Genomic DNA, 21,623 nt, shown 5'->3' with positions numbered 1-21,623 from the left:
CTAGTTATCATTTGTGAACTGTAAATGATATGAGTTGATATGTTTAGTATGTGGAATACTTGATTATATTGAATGGTTGAGATTATGTGATGCAATATGAGATATTGATTTGTCTGTTGATTGCTTATGCTCTGTTGTTGTGTTTTCTTGCTGGGCCTTGGCTCACGAGTGCTACGTGGTACAGGTAAAGGCAAGGGCAAGTTGGACAAATCCTAAGATGGAGAGCTGCGGGGTTGAATGTACATAGCCAGCTGTTCGATCGCCATGGTCGAGGAGTGGATCAGGACAGGGATTGCCTAACTGTCTGTTTTGCCTTAATATGGCTTGATATTGTATATAAACCTTGTGCCTTTTGTAAACAGTCTTTAAACTTAATATTTTTGGGATCCCGTGTAAACAGATGATGTTTCTTAATGAAAATGCGACTTTTGAGACCAAAACATTTTAACCCTAGTTCCTCTATAGTTTCAGTAACACGTTTTTAATTAAATGACTTAATTAGCAAGTCTAGCACTTTATAAACACATAGTGTAACGGTCTTGCTATCCAGGGCGTTACAGTATTTTAGTCCTATCTCATTGTAGACCGTCTATAGAGGATTGAGTGACAATTATGGTTGTAACAATGGATAATTAATAGCATATCTATATTTGTTATAGAGCGTTCTATGAATTCAAGAGTGCAATTCCGAGTATATAGTGGAGTCACGAGGAATTAATAAGTTAGTAAATTTATTTGTTAGATTTATGATAACATATTGGAGCTTGATTTCATAGGCCCATGGTCCCCATTGTACCTTGGATAAAATCATCTAGATAGTCTCAATTAATTGATTTAATTATCAATTAGAATTATCAAAGTTGACCAGGTCAATTTTGGATAGTTTCACAGAGTTGTGTAATTTTGAGAAGAAAAGAGAAATTATGGCAGATTTATTAATTAAGATAAATTAGTATCTAAATTAATAAATAAGTTTAAATCAAGGTTCAAATTATAAATAATTAATTTGATAAAGGATTTAATTAATTAAATCAATAGAAAATAATACAGACCTTGATTTTAAGTCCAATGGGCTTATAATCAAATGGGAAATTTCACGGGCCTAAAGCTCATGATAATTTCGACCTATGGCTTTAAAATGGCTATTATTTTATTGATTTTTTAATTAAATTAAATGGCCTAATTGAGTCTATAAAAGGAGTGCTTAGAGAGAAGTCAAAAAACAAGTTTAATCACTGGTTTTATGATAGTTTTAGATTCTCTCTAAACACAAGTCCTTTTATAAGCCTCTTTGTTATTTTCTCTTCTTCTCTCTATATCTATCTCATGTGTTGAGAATTGCCCACACTATTCTAGGTGATTCTAAAGATACATTGGAAGATTGTGAAGAAAATAGAAGATCGGTTCAGTTTCTTGATAATACTCTGCGACAGAGAGGATACAAGAATTAGAGAAACTGAAGGAATGACTCTTTAATTCCGTTGCGTATACTGTAAGTATTCTATTCATTGTTTATCTTTGAATTCAATTTTATAAACATGTTTTAGGCTATCTCGTATTAATTTGTTTAATATTAGATATACATGAAAATAAATAAAGATCTTGTATAAAGTTTTCCTAACAAGTATAATCATCACCAGGTCTCATTATTTGCCTTAGATACATACCTACTGATTGAATCTGCAGTCAATAACTTGACCCATTAAACATGATGAGCATATTCAAAAGCCTTCCCCATGGGAACAATCATACCACACTACAATCACAAACCACTGCAGTGCTAAAAACATGCCCATAGCATTTGTTCATCAATTCATAACCCCTGTTCTGCCAACATACACACCATGCTTCCAACTCCAGCATGCAAATAATACATTCATATAATCACGGCGCAGGTAATCATATAATTATTTCAATAGTCAAGAGCCAGGCTCTATCAGAATCCCATGCTCCCTAATACAATATGTAGGTAAAGCATTTACATTCTATTTAAGCAGTTAAGCACATAACCACATAAATAGTTACAATACCATGAGTGAAGCTATCTTTAGTGACGAGTGTACATTCCAGCTTGTCTTCAGGAACCCTTAACCTTGGCTCACTCTGATACCAAGTTGTAACGCCCTACTACCTAGGGACCGTTACGATGTGCATTTTAAACAGTGTTAAACTCGCTAATTGAGTCATTTGGCCATAATCGTGTAACTAGGTATGATTAACGGTTTAGGGTTAAAATTTTTGGTTAAGATACAACATTTCACTAAAACATTTACTGTATACATTGGGATCCCAAAATATAATTTAAAGGTTAATTACAAAAAAATATTTACAACCAGCCGACCTAAGCGACAAAATAGGGTTTAATTCTAGTTCCTCTTTAGACCCTCGGTCGTGGTAGTCGAGCAACCGCATATGTACACATCATCACCTAAGCTCTCCAACTCAATGATGGTCCACCTTTCTTTTGTCTTTACTTGCACCACATAGAACCCATGAGCCGAAGCTCAGCAAGAAAACTCAATATGCTGAACAGGTAATAACATGTTACCAAATCATAATAGGCATGCCTAGCAATAATAGCCCTATTCATGCATGCAAATAAATCCAAATAGTGACTGTGGGCCCTGACCTTTGTATGGATGACTTTTGGGCCCTGCCCTTTGTATTCATGACTATCAAGTCATTATGAGAATAGATGGCTAATGTGTCCATCTAAATTAAGTGACTCAAATAAGTGACAATTAAGTCACGCACTTGGGCTCTGCACCCTCATCAGATGAGTGAATAACACTTTATGATTTTGGTAATCATACTGGGACTTGTAGCCCTAATCAGATGAGGGATTAACACTTTAAGATTCTGGTAATCATGCTGGGGCTTGTAGCCCTAATCAGATAAGTGAGTCACTTTGGGCTCCGCACCCTAATCAGATAGGTGACTAAAGAGTCACACTTTGGCCTCCGCACCCTAATCAGATAAGTGACTGATGAGTGAGCCATGAGCTTGGGCTCAGTACCCATAGCCATGTGATGTTGCAGTCACCTGAGCCTTTTGGCCCTAGCTCTAAGTAACTAGCCTTTAGACTAGACAAGCACTTTTAATTTTCATCAAACTTGAGGTCGGTCAAGCATTAATGTTCATGATGATTCATTCAATGCTTATGTCGATTAGATCTAATCATATCAGCTTGTGTTGAACACATCAATGTCATTCTTGACTCTTAAGCCAATACCATACGACTCGAGCCGATTTCTGACTCATGGGTCAGTGCCATACACAAGTAAGCAATGCAACCAAACATATATCATATGTCAAATATCCAAATGTAGGGCATTCAACATGCTTGCTTAACAATCACTAGCATAATTATGATCATGCACATTTACAGAGACTCAAGCTCTGATCAATCTCATATTCAATATTCATGTCATGCCCTAATTACATGTATCTCATGCCTTAATCACATGCATCACATACTGGGTGCAGTTTTCTTACCTTTGGTCCAAGCACAGGTTACCAATAAACGAGCCACAAGCACGATCCTGTTTCCAAGCCCCTAGCGATAACCTAGTCACAACCATAATATAAAACCTCATCAAAATGAGTAAATAAATACTTCCAGACCCAACCCAAGCCTCCGGGGCGTCGAATCTCACTCAACAGGGTAGTAGGATCGATCCCAGGCCTTAAGAGTTAAGGTCCCACGACTAAAAACCAAATTTGGACAAAATTTCCCTTAAGCGCCGCGGCCCCCAAACCCTATGTCGCGGCCCGCCTCCAGACATAAGCAAGCCTCTTCTCTGATTGTGCCAAGTGCTGTGGTGCACCTATCCTATGTCATGGCCCTACCTGCTCAACAGCTAGCCTCCTCCTTCTTCAAGCCTGGGCCGCGGCGCCCAAGAACAAGGTCGCGGCCCAACCATGAACCCATCCAAAAACCTCATTTTCTCCATTTAAAAACCTTACAAAAACCTACCCAAATATATCAAAATCCCAAAATCAAAGTTCCTAAACATCCCCATGATCCAAAACCAACAAAACTCAAGCTTCAATTCATTCAAAAACTCATCAAAACACAAAATCCAATTCAAGCTTAAAAACTTTAAAAACTTAGAACTTAAAACTTGGATTACCTCCGATTGAGTTGTTTCCCAACTAAATCCTCCAGCTAATAAGCTTCTAATCTTCCCTAGAATTTCTATGCCTCGATCCTCGCTTGAATCAGAGTCCTAAAACTCTAGTTTCCTTCGAAAATGTGATCGAGTGTCGAAAATGGAACTTTGAGGGAGAGAGAGCGTTTTGAACATTCGTTTTATTTCTTAACAGGTTACTTCAAGCTTAAGTAACCTCAAGAAAATCCTAATGCTCAGGGTCCTGAAAACGCCCTTGGGGTAAAATAGTCAAAACTCCCAGAATTTCCCCCTGATCTCACTAACTCCTAATTTATCATCAAATACTTATTCCCATTACCCAATATCCCGGTAATGTGCTAAATACCCCATGACTCACTCCGAGCAAGTATAAATCCCATTGTGACTTTCCCACTAGTTTGCCTCCTAGGATAACCAAATAATACTGAAGCACCACACATATACCACATATATGCCAAATATGCCCAAAATGGCCAAAATATGAAAATTGCCCAATTAAACATAAATGGGCCCACATACATATTTAATACACCTAAACATGCATATCAAGTCATATTATGATGTCATTCACATATTCACATAAGGATACACATAAATATCACATAATTCCAAGATTTGTCATCTTGGCCCCCTAATCAAGACCTTAAGTCTTATTAGGAAATTTGGGTCATTAATGCAGTGTTATTCTACAAAGGAAGTTTCCCCAAAAGTTGAGAGATCCGGGGAGCATTACATTCCTTGAACTATTGGGAATTTAGACTGCAAGCATGCTTTGTTTGACTTGGGGGCAAGCATAAATCTGATGCCCTTATATGTTTTTCGAACACTTGGGTTGGGTGAAGCTAGGCCCACAATAGTTTCCTTACAGTTGGCAGACCGTTCAATGAAGCATCCATGGGGTATTATTGAAGATGTTTAGGTGAAAGTGGATAAATTTATTTTCCCTACTGACTTTATAGTACTTGACATGGAGGAGGATACCGATGCGACAATAATTATGGGAAGGCCATTCTTAGCCATTGGGAAGGCACTCATTGATGTTCAGAAGGGAAAGTTGAAACTCAGAGTTCAAGGTGAAGAGGTGGTCTTCAATGTGTTTATCCTAGATCAAGTGACAGTTGTTTTTCTATAGATGTGATTAAGGGGTTGTTTCTGAGAAGAAGATGAGTACTGATGCTCTAGAGGTGGCACTGACACAGAGTAAAGATGAAGACAGTGATGATGTAGAGGTGATAGAAATATTAGATGGGTGAACTCTTATGGGCCATTTTATAGAAAGAAATGTGAAGAGTTGGGTTAAGTTCCTGGCAGACCCTTGTCGTCTATAGAGAAACCACCAGTGTTAGAATTGAAGACCTTGCCAGATCATCTCCGCTACATTTATTTGGGTGAGCGTGAGACTTTACCAGTGGTTGTTTCTGCTTTTCTATCTGATGTAGAGGTAGAAAAATGATTGAGAGTCTAGAGAGCTCATAAGCTGGCTATTGGGTGGACATTGGCAGATATTAGAGGAATCATTCCTTCTATAGTGATGCATAAGATTCGGTTGGAAGATGAGAGATGATCTTCAATTGAAGCTTAGAGGAGATTGAATCCCATAATGAAAGAGGTGGTGAGAAAAGAAATTCTAAAGTGGTTAGATGCCGGGGTGGTGTACTCTATTTCTAACAGTGCATGGGTGAGCCTGGTGCAGGTAGTGCCAAAGAAAGGAGGAATGACTGTGGTAACAAATGAAAAGAATGAATTGATTTCATCAAGAAAAGTGATGGGATGGAGGATTTGCATTGATTGTCGCAAGTTGAATAAGGCAACAAGGAAGGACCATTTTCCTTTGCCTTTCCTGGATCAAATGCTTGATAGACTAGCGGGCTAGAGTTACTACTGCTTTTTGGATGGGTATTCTGGGTACCATCAGATCACCATTGCACTAGAAGACCAAGAGAAGACCACCTTTACTTGTCCTTATGGTACATTTTCCTTCCGAAGAATGCCATTCGAGCTATGTAATGCTCCTGCTACTTTCAAACGGTGTATAATGGCCATTTTCTCTGACATGGTTGATAGGACTATTGAGATTTTCATGGATGACTTTTCAGTGTTTGGGTCATCATTTGATGAGTGTTTGAAACATTTGGAAGCAGTGTTGCAGCAGTGTGAATAATTAAAACTAGTTCTAAACTGGGAGAAATGTCATTTTATGGTGAAAGAAGGGATTGTTCTTAGTCATAAGATCTCTAGTAGAGGCATTGAGGTGGACCAAGCAAAAATCTCTACCATTGAAAATTTAACACCGCCCATGTCAGTTAAGGGAGTTTGAAGTTTTCTAGGACATGTTGGGTTTTACAGACGATTTATTAAGGACTTTTTGAAGATTTCGAAGCCTCTTTCTACTTTGTTGATGAATGGTGTTGCCTTTGATTTCAAATAAGAGTGCATAAAGGCTTTTAAGGTACTTAAGGAAAAGTTAATCTCAGCACCAATAGTTGTTGCTCCAAACTGGGATCTTCCATTTGAACTGATGTGTGATGCAAGTGATTACGCAGTAGGAGCAGTTTTGGGCCAACGTATTGATAAGGTATTGTTATATTATATTATTTTATTATATAATGTAATATTATATTATTTTATAATATAATGTAATATTATATTATTTTATAATATAATGTTTTAGATTAAATAAATGTGACAAAGAGTGTCACATATTGTAACATATAATAGAGAGTTACAATATATAGATATATGAGAAATATCCAAATATGTAACATATTTGGTGTTACAAATTCAGCTACAAATTTGTAACTTCCAAATATTACCCTTTATTGTGTAAATTTGTTGTTACACAATATTGAGATGATTTTCTTAAAGCCATATGTGAAATGGCTGTTAGAGATATGATTTTAACCCCAATAATGTGTTTTGGGGGTTACAAAATCAATTGGGAGGGTGTTGGAACCATTTGGAAAAACAACACAAAAATATGTGCTGAAAATGGTCAGTGGACACGGCCACTGATGTCCTTGGCTGCGACCACAGGTGAAAATCTGACAAGATTTTTTAGTTTTTCCAATTCTTTTTTAACGACTCCAAAAACCCAAATAACTCCCAAATCTCACTTTTAATTCCATTAACATCCAATTAATCATTGGTAACAGCCATGGGGGTTGGTGGAATTTGAAATTCAAAGGGTGTCTCTAAACTCTATAAATAGGAGCCTATTGCTCACTTGAAAGACACAATTTTTCTATCCACTAGAGCACTTGGCTAGAAACACCTAGAGGCTTGATTATTCCAGAAAGCATTTCCAAAATCTGTGAGAGATCCCTTAGTGCTTGAGTTAGGGGGAAATAAGCTTTTGGACAAAGGTTTCAAACCTTACTCAAGTTGGTTATCCCCAACACTCTTCACTTTAGTTGTGTGAGTGAGAGTTTCTTATTGTTTTGTTCTTGTTCTTATTTTTTCTTCTACTATTTTTCTTTTCATCATTCTTATTATATTTACTTGTATCTTTGTTTAGAGTTGTAATCTTTATTTCTTTTGTTTCAAACACTTCACTTTATTTGTATCATTTTGCATAGAGTTGTATTTCTCTATTCTCCTCTTCTATTTCTTCTTTTGTTTATTCATATTTTCAGTTATAGAGTTGTAACACTTTATTTAATCAATCCTTGTCTATTGTAATTTTTGCATAGAGTTGTAATTTTCTTAACATTTCCATTGAGGCAAATATATTTTTTCTAATAGGTATTTCAATCTATTTATTATGCTAGTAGGATGTTGAATGAAGCACAATTGAATTATGCCACAACAGAGAAAGAACTTCTAGCTATTGTTTATGCTTTTGATAAATTTAGATCGTACCTTATTGGTAACAAAGTAATAGTGTACACTGACCATTCTGCCATTAAGTATTTGATGACCAAGAAAGATGCCAAGCCCCGCCTCATTAGATGGGTCTTATTATTGAAAGAGTTTGACATGGAGATCTGAGATAAAAAGGGCACAGAAAATTTGGTAGTAGACCATTTGTCAAGACTTGAGGTGGAAGAGAGCCAAAATGACAAGGAAGTGAAAATAAATGATCACTTCCCTGACGAACAATTATTTGGGGTAAGTGATAGTTCTATAGTGCCTTGGTACGATGACTATGTTAATTTCTTGGTAGCAAAGGTTGTGCCTCCTGAGATGTCAAGGCAACAATTGAAGAAATTCTATTATGAGGTGAAGCACTACTATTGGGAGGAACCTAATTGTTTACCCAGAAACAGACTACCTGATAACGTGGTAGGATTGGCCTACATATGGGATACACGTTGAATTTTAAGTAAGTATGGTCTGTTCGACCATCGACCAGTAGAGAATTGGCTCATCAAACATCATAATTATGGGTGACCAACCTGGTCGCGTTTATTCATTTATTTCTTTCAAATATGCAATCTTACAATTACGCATTAGTTGTAATTGCCATTATTATTTAGATACGCCAGTATTAAATATAATTAAGGCCCATGTAGAACTCTTTGAGCCTATAAATAAGAATCAAAGGACTTAAGAGAAGGGACTTTTTTTTTTATTTTTACTTTTTGGAACTTCAGAATTCTCAGAGAGAAATAGAGTGTTTTTATCCACCATAATTGTATTCATCTAAAAGCTGGTGAAACTCGTGAACCCTAGTTCACTGATCACAGTTCTTGGAAATCTACATCAATAAGAACACTAAGTGGACGTAGGGCATTACCATCTTATTGGGGTCGAACCACTATAAATCTTTCGTGTCGTTTATCTTGTTGTCTTAATTTCATCTCATTTTCTATCGTTTTACTTGACTCCGTGTCATTGACTAATTTGAGGGTCAACATTTTGGTGCTTTTATTGAGAGCTGAACTCAAGACTTTCAAAAAGATCAAATGGCAAAAACGGCTAAAAAGACTTGACAAACCTCTGGTGCTGCACCATCTCAGCCTCCTCCACAAAATGTGGTTGAGGATGAGCCACAAGTGGAGTTCAAAGAGGAGGAAATGGATTCTGAGACCTTGAGGACGACACTGATTGTGTTGCAGGAAGAGTTAGCCAATCTGAGGGCTAATCAGGAAAATGTGGCTGAAACGATGGCGTTGCAGCAGAGAGAAATTGATAGGAAATGCCAAGAAGTAAATGAGAGGCAGGCCGACATGGATCACCGACAGAGGGACGCCACTGCTGCCTTAGAGGCAGCCATTCAGTTGGCTTGAGGACAGCCCACGCCAACTTCTCAACCGGATCAGCCACACAGTGTACTGCCACAACAAGATCCACATTCAAATTGTCCACAACATTACCACGCTCAGCCTCCACCAGCAAGCCCTCAGAGGCCGGAGCAACCTCCTACTGCTCAATAGGATATTCTAATTCAACATCCTGAGCAGCAACCTCCTTCTCACGCTGGTCAAGATAATCCCCAGCAGCAAAGACAGAATAGGGTCGGGCAGCCTCCTCGGAGCCCTAGACGTCAAATTGTTGAGGAGTCGAATCCAATGAGCAGGGGACAACGTCCTTCTGCTGGCAGGAGACAGGTCAAGTCAGGCTCTGCGATCAGAGGCCCCCCCACAACATAATAATGCTCGGGGACCCACCGACCAACGCAGGCCTCCACTTGAGGGACGAGACGTGCCAGCAAGGAGAGGGGGAAATAGCGTGATCAGTAGGTCACACCATAGTCAGTCACGTTTTAGGGATGGCCATGACTATAATGAGGCAGATTCTGGCAGAGGAAATGCTAGTCAAGGCAAGGAGATAGGGGTGGGGAACGTAATCCCCCACCAAGAGAGAATCAGCCGACGAGCCAGAATGCTGGGGGCCAGCCTAGGCAGCCTAACGTCTTTGATCAAGGTGTAGGGATGATGATTTGAGGGATGTACTCAATGACAGGTGGGAAAGGCACGATGAGTATGCCCCTCCAGCATCAGTCGTCCCAATAGTACCAGACGCTGTACAGACCCAGCTTGATGCACTGAATCAGGCCATCCAACAGTTAGTGGGGAGCCAAACATCCCACATTGAATATGATCGGAGAAGAGGCATTCCGTTCATACAAAGAATAGCAATGGTCAAAACCCCAAGCAAATTTAAGATGCCGGTCTTACCCAACTTCAATGGATTTGGAGACCCAGTATCTCATGTGAATAAATTCGAGATACAAATGGACATCCAGAAGGTGTCAGATGACGCTCGATGCAGAATCTTTCCGGCCACCTTATCCAACACTGCTCAGGAGTGGTTTTTCAAATTCCCTCCTGCTAGCATAGTGTCATGGGAAATGTTCGTGAAAGAGTTTTATGGGCAGTTTTACGCTGGTCGAGTACATCCAACCAAAGCCAACCAACTGGTCGAGATACGCCAGAAGGAAGGCAAATCCTTGAAGGAGTATGTCTAGCGTTTTATGCGAGCTACTGCTGGGGCTAAGATAGTTGGTGATGAGGGGAAAATAATGGCACTTACTGCTAGAGTACGTTGCCATTCGTCCCTCTGGAACAGTCTAACGAAGAACGGGGTGAAGAGCATCCAAGAATTCTTAGACCGAGCAGACCGATACATCAAGCTTGAAGAGGCAATTGCCAACGAAGGTAAGGTGCCCACAAACGACTAGGGTTTGAAGGAAGATCCCACCAAAGCTGCCAATGGTTCTGGGAAACCCAATGGCAATGACAAAAATAACGGGAAAAACTGAGGGAAAATGGCGAACCATGAGCCGTCAACATCTGAGAATAAGCACCCCTAGTCGAAAGCAAAGCAAAAGTGTACCAGGCAACCAACACCACTGTCCCTTACAAGCAACCAGCGCCGATCAGGAAAGATATCTCCAAAAGAGATACAACCAAGTTTTGTCGTTTTCACAATGACTATGGTCATGACTCCAACAAGTGCAACCAACTTAAAGATGAGATTGAGTTTCTTATCAGGAAAGGACGCCTGAGAAGATATGTAAGAGCCACTAGAGGTTCCCAGTGAGAGGCTCAAGGAGGCAACGAGCAGGCACCGGTACGCCAACGCTCGCCCCCTTTACAGCCAGCTCCAGTGGCGGGTACATTGCTGACCATCTGTGGCGGCCCACACCTAGCAGGGGACAGTAGGAAGGCAAGGGAGTGATTCGCCCAAACATTACGTCACGACCAGGACATTGAAATGTTGAACGTAGAGGAGAGAACTTCCAAAAAGGCTCAAACAGAGGTAGAACTGATAACTTTCTCTGAGCTTGACGCCCAGCATGTCCGGTTTCCCCATTCAGATCCTCTGATCGTGGACGTCCAAATGGCCAATATGATGGTTAATCGGGTGTTAATGGATACAGGAAGCTCAATAAACATTTTGTACAAGTCTTCGCTAGAGAGGATGAAGTTGTTAGTGAAGGATTTGGAGCCATGCAACCAAACCATTTATGGTTTTTCTGGCGAAAGGCTCACACCAACGAGGTCGATCAGGCTTCCAGTCACAGCAGGAACTGCACCTGTGAACAGGATGTTACTCACTACTTTTATAGTAGTTGATTGTCCTTCTGCATATAATGTTGTGATTGGAAGACCTATTCTAGTCGACCTACGAGCTGTGACCTCAGTCTGGCACCTGGCCATGAAGTTTCCAACCGACGCAGGGGTAGGATGCGTGTTGGGAAACAAACGAGAAGCGTGGGAATGTTATAATTCCTCGATTACCAAGGCGAAAAGGGGTGGATCGAGAGATAGAGCCGAGAAAGGGTTGCTATTGGCCAATGAAGTACAAGCCCAATTAGGTGAGCAAGTCACCAAATAGAGTGTTGCCCAAAGTGAGGATAGAGATTTAGATCCTCACTTTGGGGGTTTTGAAGAAGACGTAAGACTAGTAGAGGACCTCGAGGAGGTCCAACTCGATGAGGCAGATCTGTCCATGGTTGTGACCAGGCAAACATAGATAAAAGTTTTCCACCAGTACAACAAAAAAGGAGGCTGCTCGACAAAGATAGATCAAAAGCGTTAAAAGAAGAAGTCGATAAGCTAAAGGAGAACAGATTCATCAGGGTATTGTTTTATCCATCTTGGGTCTCTAATCCTGTGTTGGTTCCCAAGTCGAATGGCAAGTGGATGATGTGCATAGATTTCACAGACCTCAATAAAGCCTGCCCAAAGGATTGTTTCCCACTCCCAAGGATCGACCAGTTGGTCGATGCCACTTCAGGGCATGAGATCCTATCATTCATGGATGCATACTCCGAGTACAATCAGATTAGTATGCACCCACCTGATAAGGATCACACTAGCTTTCGAATTGATACAGGGCTTTACTGTTACAAAGTAATGCCCTTCGGTTTGAAAAACGCTGGTGCGACTTACCAGCGATTAGTCAATCACATGTTCAAAGAGTTGATCGATGTTAATATGGAGGTATATGTTGATGACATGCTGGTTAAGTCTAAGAAGGCAGAAGAACACATTGGGGACCTGCAAGAGTGCTTCAGCGTCTTGAACAAATATCAAATGAAGTTGAATCCCCTTAAGTGTTCCTTTGGAGTTAGATCGGGGAAATTTTTGGGATTCATAGTGAACTCGCAAGGTATTGAAGCTAATCCCAAAAAGATCAAAACCCTGATCAAAATGAAGTCGCCAGCTAAAATTAAAGATGTTCAAAGTCTAATCGGGAGGATTGCCGCTTTGAGAAGATTCATTTCCAAATCAATGGACAAATGCCTTCCATTTTTTAATCTGCTTAGGGGCAATAAGAAATTCAAGTGGACGAAAGAGTGCGAGTAGGCTTTCCAGGCTCTAAAGTCTCATATGTCGCAACCACCAATTTTGTCCAAACCGGTTGAGAAAGAAACTTTGTTCATCTATTTGGCAGTCACCGAGTATGCTACTAGCGCTATCCTGATCAGAGAATACGAAGATGTTCAAACATCTATGTATTATATAAGCAAGAGGCTAATAGGAGCAGAACTGCGATATCCACCCATTGAGAAATTAGCCTATTGCTTGATTTTAGCCTCCAGAAAGCTGTGACCATACTTCCAAGCTCACCCCATCGTAGTACTCTCCGACCAGCCACTACGGCAAGTCCTGCAGAAACCAGAAGCCGCCGGTTGATTGTTAAAATGGGCAGTTGAACTTGTACAGTTCGATATTTCTTACTCACCACGAGCAACTATGAAGGGACAAGCTCTAGCAGATTTTGTCGCAGAGTTTACTGGGCTCCAAGATATCGAGCCGATAGAAGAGCGTGAACTCCAAAGCCAAACTCCTTCATGGAAATTGTTCGTAGATGGCTCTTCCAACGAGCACAATGCTGGAGCAGGTTTAATCTTAGTCACGCCCGAAGGACATTGATTCCACTGTGCAATTATATTTGACTTCACATCGTCCAATAATGAAGCCGAATACGAAGCTCTGCTCGCAGGATTAAGATTAGCCAAGGAAATGGATATAAAGTCACTTGAAATCTAGAGTGACTCCCAATTAGTGGTTAATCAAATTATTGGAGAATATCAAGCCCGGGGTCTGAAAATGGTTGATTATTTGAACAAGGCAAAGGACTTATTGGCACAGTTCGAAAAGTATACTCTCCAGCAAGTACCTCGTGACCAGAACTCATATTTCAATGCTTTGGCCAAGTTAGCAAGCGCGAAGGATGCTGACACCTTGAATATAGTACCTGTCGAACATTTGTTCGCACCGAGAATTCAAGCAGAAGAGCCTTCCCTGGTAATTCAAGTAACAAACACATGGATGACGCCCTTCATTGAATACTTAGAACATGGAGTGCTGCCGACGGACAGAAATAAAGCAAGAACCCTCCAAAGACAGTCGGCTCGATTCATTCTGGTTGATGAATTTTTGTACAGGAGAGGGTACTCAATGCCACTTCTAAGGTGTGTTTCAAAGGAAAAGGTCAAAGAATTAATGAGAGAAGTCCATGAAGGTTTCTGCGAAGATCATGTTGGGGGGCATATTTTATCAAAAAGGCAAGGATACTTCTGGCCAATGATGAATGAAGACTCTGTGGATTTTGTTCGGAAGTGTGACAAGTGTCAAAGGTTCTCCAAGATACAGCGAGCAACCCCTAATGAGCTAAAACAGATGCAAAGGTCGTGGCCATTCACAATGTGGGGAATAGATTTGATTGGGTATTTACCCACGGGAAAAGGCAACGTCAAATATGATGTGGTTGTTGTTGAATACTTCACAAAGTGGGCCAAAGCTGAACCGCTTGCAACAATAACGACCAAGAAGGTGCTAGATTTTGTGGTAAAAAATATCATGTGTCACTAAGGGTTGCCCAAGAAGATTGTCTCAGATAATGGCACACAATTTGACAGCGATCTGTTCACAGATTTTTGCGAAAGGCATAGGATTATCAAGAGTTTTTCTTCAGTAGCTCATCTGTAGGCAAAATGGACAGGTTGAAGCTATCAACAAGACACTGAAGGATACCCTGAAGAAAAGGCTTGAAGAAGCAAAGGGGGCATGGTTAGAACAATTACCTGAAGTCATTTGGTCGTATAGAATGTCCCATTGAACAGCAATAGGCCATACTCCATTTTCCTTGGCCTATGGATATGAAGCTATGTTGCCTGTTGAATTAGATCCACCATCGCATAGAAGGTTGACATACGATCAGAGTGTTAATAGTCAGTTATTAATGGAATCATTGGATTTGGTCGATGAAAGGCGCGAGCAGGCTTAACTCTGAGTAGCAACTTACCAGAAAAAGTTCGCTCGGTATTTCAACTCTAAAGTACGTGAAAGAAAATTTAACGTGGGAGATTTAGTGCTTAGAAGAGTTTTTCTAAACACCTGGGATTAAGCTGTTGGAGTGCTTGGACCTAACTGGGAAGGTTCGTATCAATTTGAAGAAGTCCTCCAACTAGGCACCTATAAACTTGCCTGCTTAAATGGAGATCTCATTCCTCGCTATTGGAATGGAGAACACTTGCGCAAGTATTATCAATAAGCAGTTCTTTTTAAAGAATTAGCTTGTATTAATTTCACTTTTTACAAGTTTATGAACAAGGGTTAGTCAATCATATGACTAGTAGCTTATAAGTGTAAGATCAATTTTTTGATCACTCGTATAGACATGATTGTCCATTTACTATGAGAAATAAAAGGAACTGTGTGCAGCCAATTATTCTTGCCAATTATTATATTTATTACAAGTATTTTCTCATTACGTCTGTTGTTTTGCTATATAATAATTTTTTATAAGTATTTCTACGAGCAGTAATGTTCAAACAGGTCTTGGTCTTGGCAAGTGACCGAGGACCTTAAGCTCCTCAATCACTTGGGGGCATATAAGGTACTAAGCAAGCAAAGCATATCAACAGGCATATGTAAACACACAAGAAAAATAAGGGAAAGCATACTCCGATACTTAGAGTATTTTTCAAAATTTTGTTTAAATTTTGTTAAATCAAAGCAAAGTGTTATGCTAAGTTCGGTCATGAGAACATATGTTATAATAAATTGCAAATATTATAATATCAAAATAGAAATGTTTTACACCGCGAGCAATTGCTGCTCTGATGTAATTGTTAATTAAAAGGAAAGCTGCTTACGCAGCAAAAAATTGTCTTGACATCACGAACTGTGGTTCATGTGTCCTAGTTACAAATTAAAATAAAATAAAGTTATGAAGCAGTAGGAGCAGCTAGAGGATCTTGCTAAGGCTGATGCTTGACTGTAGTATCAACACCCTCATCAATGCCTTCAATACATGTGGCCAAAGAAATCTCGGGGGATCCCTGAGATGTCTCCTCTTCAAGGTGAGCAATGCATTTTGCCAGCTCAGCCTGCTTCATACGCTCTGGTAAATAGTCAAATTTTGCCTCACAGTTGTTTTTCCATCACATATAAAAGTAGTTGAAGGTTGCTCCCCTTAACCTCTCCAAGTCACTGGCGTTAACTCTTTGAGCAATTTAACTCACTCCTCTGGCTCAGCAGTCTCTTTCCTGCTGATCACCAGCTTATCTTGGAGTTTGGAGGCCTCTTTGTAGTTCAACACTGAAGACTCCTTGTACCTCTCTTTGGACTCAGTGACTTTGGCCAGGGCCTCCTTATATTGCTTCAGCTCCCCGACCAGTTTGGCAATCTTCTCCTCAGAAACTCTTAGTTGTTCGGCATTTTTCTCCTCGGCCGCCTTGAGCTGCTCAGCGTGTTTGGCCTCGGTCACTTTGATCTGCTCACCAAGTCTCTCCTCAACAGCTTTAGTCTCTTTAGCGTATTCAGCAGCCATCTCCTCCGAGCGACGCCAGCCAATACTCAAGGTTAGAACTCCTTGCGATCAGAGAAGAGATAAAGTTGTTAGTAGAAATAAAAGGACAAAGTAAACAATTAAAGCACAACGAAAAATGGTAACTTACACTGAGTACTTCGTTTAGCCTGCGGCTGAAAATCTGGTCGACCTTCATGGATTCGGTGTTGGTGATAGCCTCTCGGCTGTGTCGATGCCTTGATAGTTTCTTCAGCTTGTCGTTGGCTTAATTGAAGGCTATGTTTATGGTAGCCTCTCCTTGAGTATTTCCTGACTGATCAGGAGGATTCTGGTCGACAGGAGCTGGTGGAGGAGTCGAGTCGACGGGAGCTGGTAGAGGAGTTTGGTCAATGGGAGCTGGAGGAGGAGTAGTTTCCTTGGATGGTGCAGGTGCATGAAGGTCCTCAGTCCTCGCCCTTTTCTTGGAAGGGTTGCTGCTACCTTCCCCAGGGTGTCGTCTGCTTTCCTTCTTCCTGCTTGCAGGAGCAGTGGTTTTGGGTTGGCTATATAGATCAAATGCGTCGTCGGAAGGCATGACTATATGATATAAACAAACGATCAGGCAATATAAATTGAGATACTTACTAAAGCAAGGAAATAAGATTAAGAAAAATTCTAAGTATTATACCTGAGCTACTATTACTGGTTGATACATTATTTATGGTAATACTGCTACACTCACTCTCTGCCTTGAAGAAGTCTGAATTTAAAATAGTCGCATATTTAAAGTTGTCATCCCCGTCAAATAAATGAAAGGGAATGGGAAAACTGTCAAAGAGTGAGAAGTCAGTACCGTTCTCATCAGACGACTCGAGTATGGGCTCAGGGTGTTCTGGAAGTTTCTGCTTGCCCTTCCCCTGTTAAGTCGGAATAGTAGCAGCTCATGGAATATCAGAGGGTTCCCTGATGGTCACTCCTGTAGCCCGCCTTCTTGGGGCCTGTGACACATCCTAATGCTGCTCGAGAGGTCTCCTCCAGTTGCACTCCTTGCTGTGGACTCCCTCACATCCTGGTGAGGCGTCAGAAGGCCGACCAGCCTTAAGTTGCTCTCCGTGACTAGCTCTTTGATGCTTTTTTCGATGTCTGTCATGCTAGCCAGGGCAGCTGCCCTTATCTCCATCTCCGGAGTAGGGACTGGTCAGTACCATGGACCTAAACAGCACCAAAAAATTCTAAAGATGGCATAGAGTAGCTAGAAGAAAACAAGCGACTAGTGAGCAAAAGGTTTACCTCCTCGAGTGAAGGCTAGGTTGTCAGCGACCAGGTATGTTGTAAGAAAGTATTCCTGGAAATACTTCCCTACATTGGACTTGCGGGTGATGTCGCTCAGGAAGGTCCGAGCAGACTCCGTGTGATAGAAGTGAAAGAACCCCGTGTTGTTGTGGTTGGGGTTAAACTTGCGATCAAACAGGTAGTTGATCTCATGTGGCATTGATACTGGCCACTTCTTATGGTTATAAAGGATATAGAGCGCAGATAATACTCTATATGCGTTTGGGGTGATTTGGAAGGGGGCGACCTCAAAATAATTGGTCACCCCTTGAAAGAATTCGTGCAGAGGCAAGATTGCCCCTGCCTCGATATGATACCTCGACCAGGTGCTGAAGGCGCCCCCAGGCACATTTGCCTGTTGGTCGGGTGAAGGTTTGAATAGGGTTATCCCAGGAAGACCGTACTTCTTGAGATAGTTGTTTACCATCCTAGCCGAAAGAATGCTAGGAGGAGCTACATACCATTCGACCTCTAGCCTAAGGTCGTCGCGGGGTCGGGCTTTAGTTTGGATTTTGGGTGGTACAGTATTTACAGGCTGTGGATTTGGAGAAGGGTTCTCAGTGCGAGGGGAAGGTTGGTTAGAAGAAGGGTTGGCTGTTTTCTTCTTTCTTTGAGCAATAGATTTTACGCGACCCATATTCGTTGAACTGGTCGGAGGTCTGTTTGTTGAGTTGTGTTGAGAAAAAGGAATTTCTGAAAATGGCAATGACGATTGTTCTTGATCCTCGAACAGTAGTGCGAGCAAGTTGTTGTCAATCAGCCTCTCACCTCCCCAAGGATCGTGCATGAAAACCTGGGAACAGAAAAGGGGAGATGAGAATCTACGACCAACAGATAGAAGAAGTGGAAACGTTGGGATAATGTTGCTCATGTATAAAAATAAGCTTTTATACGACCAGCATCATTCTAACGTAAACACTAAAAACATGCGAACAATTTGAAAAAATGGATTAAAAAACAGAAGTAAAAAGTTTTTTCAGGGAAACTTTTCGACTCTGAAAATAGGTGGGAAAAACCTAGATTTTTCCAAAAGCATAAAAATCGAATTTTTACTTCGATTTTGCGCCCTAAATAAGTATTCCTACTTCCCAAGCCAATTCCTAAGCCTCATTTAGTGTTTTTTCGAATTTAAACTCCTATCCTATCATACTACTACCTACGAGCCCGATTACCCCAAAATATTTTTTTCTCAAGAACATTCAAAAACTCAAAGCACCGAATATTAGAAAACTAGTGAAATGAACGTTGCATGGCATTTCAAAAACAAAGAAGATCAGGAAACTTACTTGAATGAAAGATTGAAGTGGGGTTGCGAGCGTTGATAAAAGCGGCTGGGCAGACACACCCTCGGATCGTCAAGTTTTTCTGAGTTGTTCTTGGTTTGTTCTTCAGAGTCTTGAGAAAAAGGAAGAGTGGTAAAAAGTGAAAAGTGAAAAGAATGAGTTATTTATATTGATCGAGGCACGGATAAAAAGGTAATGATGGGGGGTGAGTTTTCGAAGCGTGGGGAAACGTGTTAGCCGTCAAAATGCTTTTGGGAAACTGAACCAGCCATAATTAGCTACTTTTTCGAAAAGGCACTGACAGATGTGACAGGTCATACGAATGGTTGGTCGGTTAAGTTTACTTTATGCTGGTCACAATAAAATAAACTTAGGGGGCAAATGTTTACCCAAAAACGAACTACCTGATGATGTGGCAGGATTGGCCTACGCATGGGATACATGTGGTAGTTTAAGTAAGTATGGTCTGTTCGACCATCGACCAGTAGAGAATCGGCTCATCAGACATCATAATTATGGGCGACCAGCCTTGTCGAGTATATTCATTTATTTCTTTCAAATATGCAATCTTACAATTACACAATAGTTGTAATTGCCATTATTATTTAGACACACATGTATTAAATATAATTAAGGCCCATTGGCCCATGTAGAACTCCTTGAGCCTATAAATAAGAATCAAAGGGCTCAAGAGAAGGGACTTTTTTTTGGATTTTTACTTTTTGGAACTTCAGAATTCTTAGAGAGAAATAGAGTGTTTTTATCCACCATAATTGTATTCATCTAAAAGTTGGTGAAACTCGTGAACCCTAGTTCACTGATAAATCAATAAGAACACTAAGTGGACGTAGGTCATTACCATCTTATTAGGGTCAAACCACTATAAATCTTTCGTGTCACTTATCTTGTTGTCTTGATTTCATCTCATTTTCTATCGTTTTACTTGACTCCGTGTCGTTGACTAATTTGAGGGTCAACACTATTCTTTATAAGCATTGTGTTGATCAAGTCATTCGTCGTTGTGTTCCTGAGGACGAAATGCACTCAATTCTCACCCATTGTCATACTCTACAATATGGCGGCCATTTTGGGGCATCAAGGATAGCATCGAAAGTATTGCAAAGTGGGTTCTATTGACTAAGTTTGTTTAAAGATGCTAATTCTTTTGTGAAAGCTTGTGATCGTTGCCAACGAACTGGGAATATATCAAGGAGGAATGAGATGACACTTAATGTGATTCTCGAGGTTGAGCTTTTTGATGTTTGGGGCGTTGATTTCATGGACCCTTTCCCATCATCTTTCCACAATAAGTTCATTTTATTAGCAGTGGACTATGTGTCAAAGTGGGTCGAGGCAGCTGCAACAAAAGAAAATGATGGCAAAACAGTAATGAGCTTTCTGCACAAGAACATTTTCACAAGGTTTGGAACTCCCCGAGCTCTTATTAGCGATGAATTGAGTCATTTCTGAAATAAGAAACTTGATGCTTTACTTGCTCGGCATGGAGTATATCATTGCATTGCTTTACCATATCATCCTCAGTCGAATGGTCAAGCTGAAATTTCAAACAAGGAGGTGAAAAGTATTCTTGAAAAGACGGTGGATAGCTCCAGGAAGAATTGGTCCAAGAAACTAGATGATGCACTTTGGGCCTATAGGATGGCATTCAAAACTCCGATTGTGATGTCACCCTATATGTTAGTCTTTGGGAAGGCATGTCATTTGCCTGTTGAGCTGGAGCACAGGGCTTATTGGGCTATGAAAAAGTTGAATCTTGACGAGAAGGCTGCTGGACAAAATAGACTACTTCAACTAAATGAACTTGATGAATTTTGTAAGGAAGCCTATGAGAATGCTAAGATATACAAGAAGCACAGCAAGGCATGGCATGATAAAAACTTGATCAAAAAAGAGTTTCAACCCAGGCAACAGGTACTTTTGTTTAACTCAAGGTTGAGACTATTTCCTGGCACGTTGAAATCAAGGTGGTATGGCCTTTATACTGTCGTGAAAGTTTTCCTTTATGAATCGGTGGAAGTGCAATGCAAAAATGGCACGCCATTCAAAGTGAACGGTCAAAGGTTGAAACAATATTTGGGTGGTCCTGTCGACCAAACCAAGTCAGTGATCCTTTTGAAGCCCATCTGAAGAGGAGTTCAGCGTCTGGCTAAATGACGTTAACGACATCACCTGTGGGAGGCATCCCATATTTCTTATTTGCTTTCTTTACTTTTTGGTATAGTTGGAACAATTTTTATGTTTAATTTTTGCACTTGTAAATTATGAATATTTGGATTATTTTTATAAATTTGGAATCGTGGAAAGCGTGAAAACTAAAAAAAATGAAAAAAAAAATGCAAGTAATTTTTTTTTTATTAAGGGTCGTGGCACGACCTTATGGTGTCGCGGCAAGACCCCTTACAGAGATGAGGTGATACTGCCACTGGAGTAGGCGGGCTACGGTGCGACAATGACTAAGGAGGGTCGCGACCCTTAAAGCCAAAATTTTCAAAAAAAGGAGACAGGTTGTGACACTGGAGTAGGCAGGTTGCGGCGCTGGGTCGTGAAAGCTGCTTTAAAGAGAAAAAAAAACCCTATTTTTTTTCTCCACTTCACTTCACATATTTGTTTTTCCTCTTCCCCATACCTCCGAATCCACCATTGTCAT

At 40.5% G+C, this 21,623-nt stretch overlaps 2 protein-coding genes across 2 annotated transcripts; one reads left to right on the top strand and one right to left on the bottom strand.

Moving 5' to 3' along the window:
* Nucleotides 1-16,626: 16,626 nt before the first annotated feature.
* Nucleotides 16,627-18,309, bottom strand: LOC133791580 (proline-rich receptor-like protein kinase PERK8). Its single transcript, XM_062229503.1, has 3 exons — nucleotides 18,196-18,309; nucleotides 17,194-17,257; nucleotides 16,627-16,937 (listed from the first exon to the last, which is right to left on the bottom strand). Exons 1-3 carry the CDS (start codon nucleotides 18,307-18,309, stop codon nucleotides 16,627-16,629), a joined length of 489 nt encoding a protein of 162 aa, XP_062085487.1.
* Nucleotides 18,310-20,176: 1,867 nt separating this feature from the next.
* LOC133791579 (uncharacterized) lies at nucleotides 20,177-21,103 on the top strand. The gene is made up of 2 exons (XM_062229502.1): nucleotides 20,177-20,341; nucleotides 20,432-21,103. The coding sequence occupies exons 1-2, from the start codon at nucleotides 20,177-20,179 to the stop codon at nucleotides 21,101-21,103; spliced, it is 837 nt and encodes a 278-aa protein (XP_062085486.1).
* The last annotated feature ends 520 nt before the right edge of the window (nucleotides 21,104-21,623 follow it).

Source organism: Humulus lupulus, chromosome 7 (assembly GCF_963169125.1).
Source record: "Humulus lupulus chromosome 7, drHumLupu1.1, whole genome shotgun sequence".
Classification (NCBI taxonomy): Eukaryota; Viridiplantae; Streptophyta; class Magnoliopsida; order Rosales; family Cannabaceae; genus Humulus; species Humulus lupulus.
The sequence above is the reverse complement of the archived record's forward strand: the minus strand, read 5'-3'. Positions and strand labels throughout refer to the sequence as shown.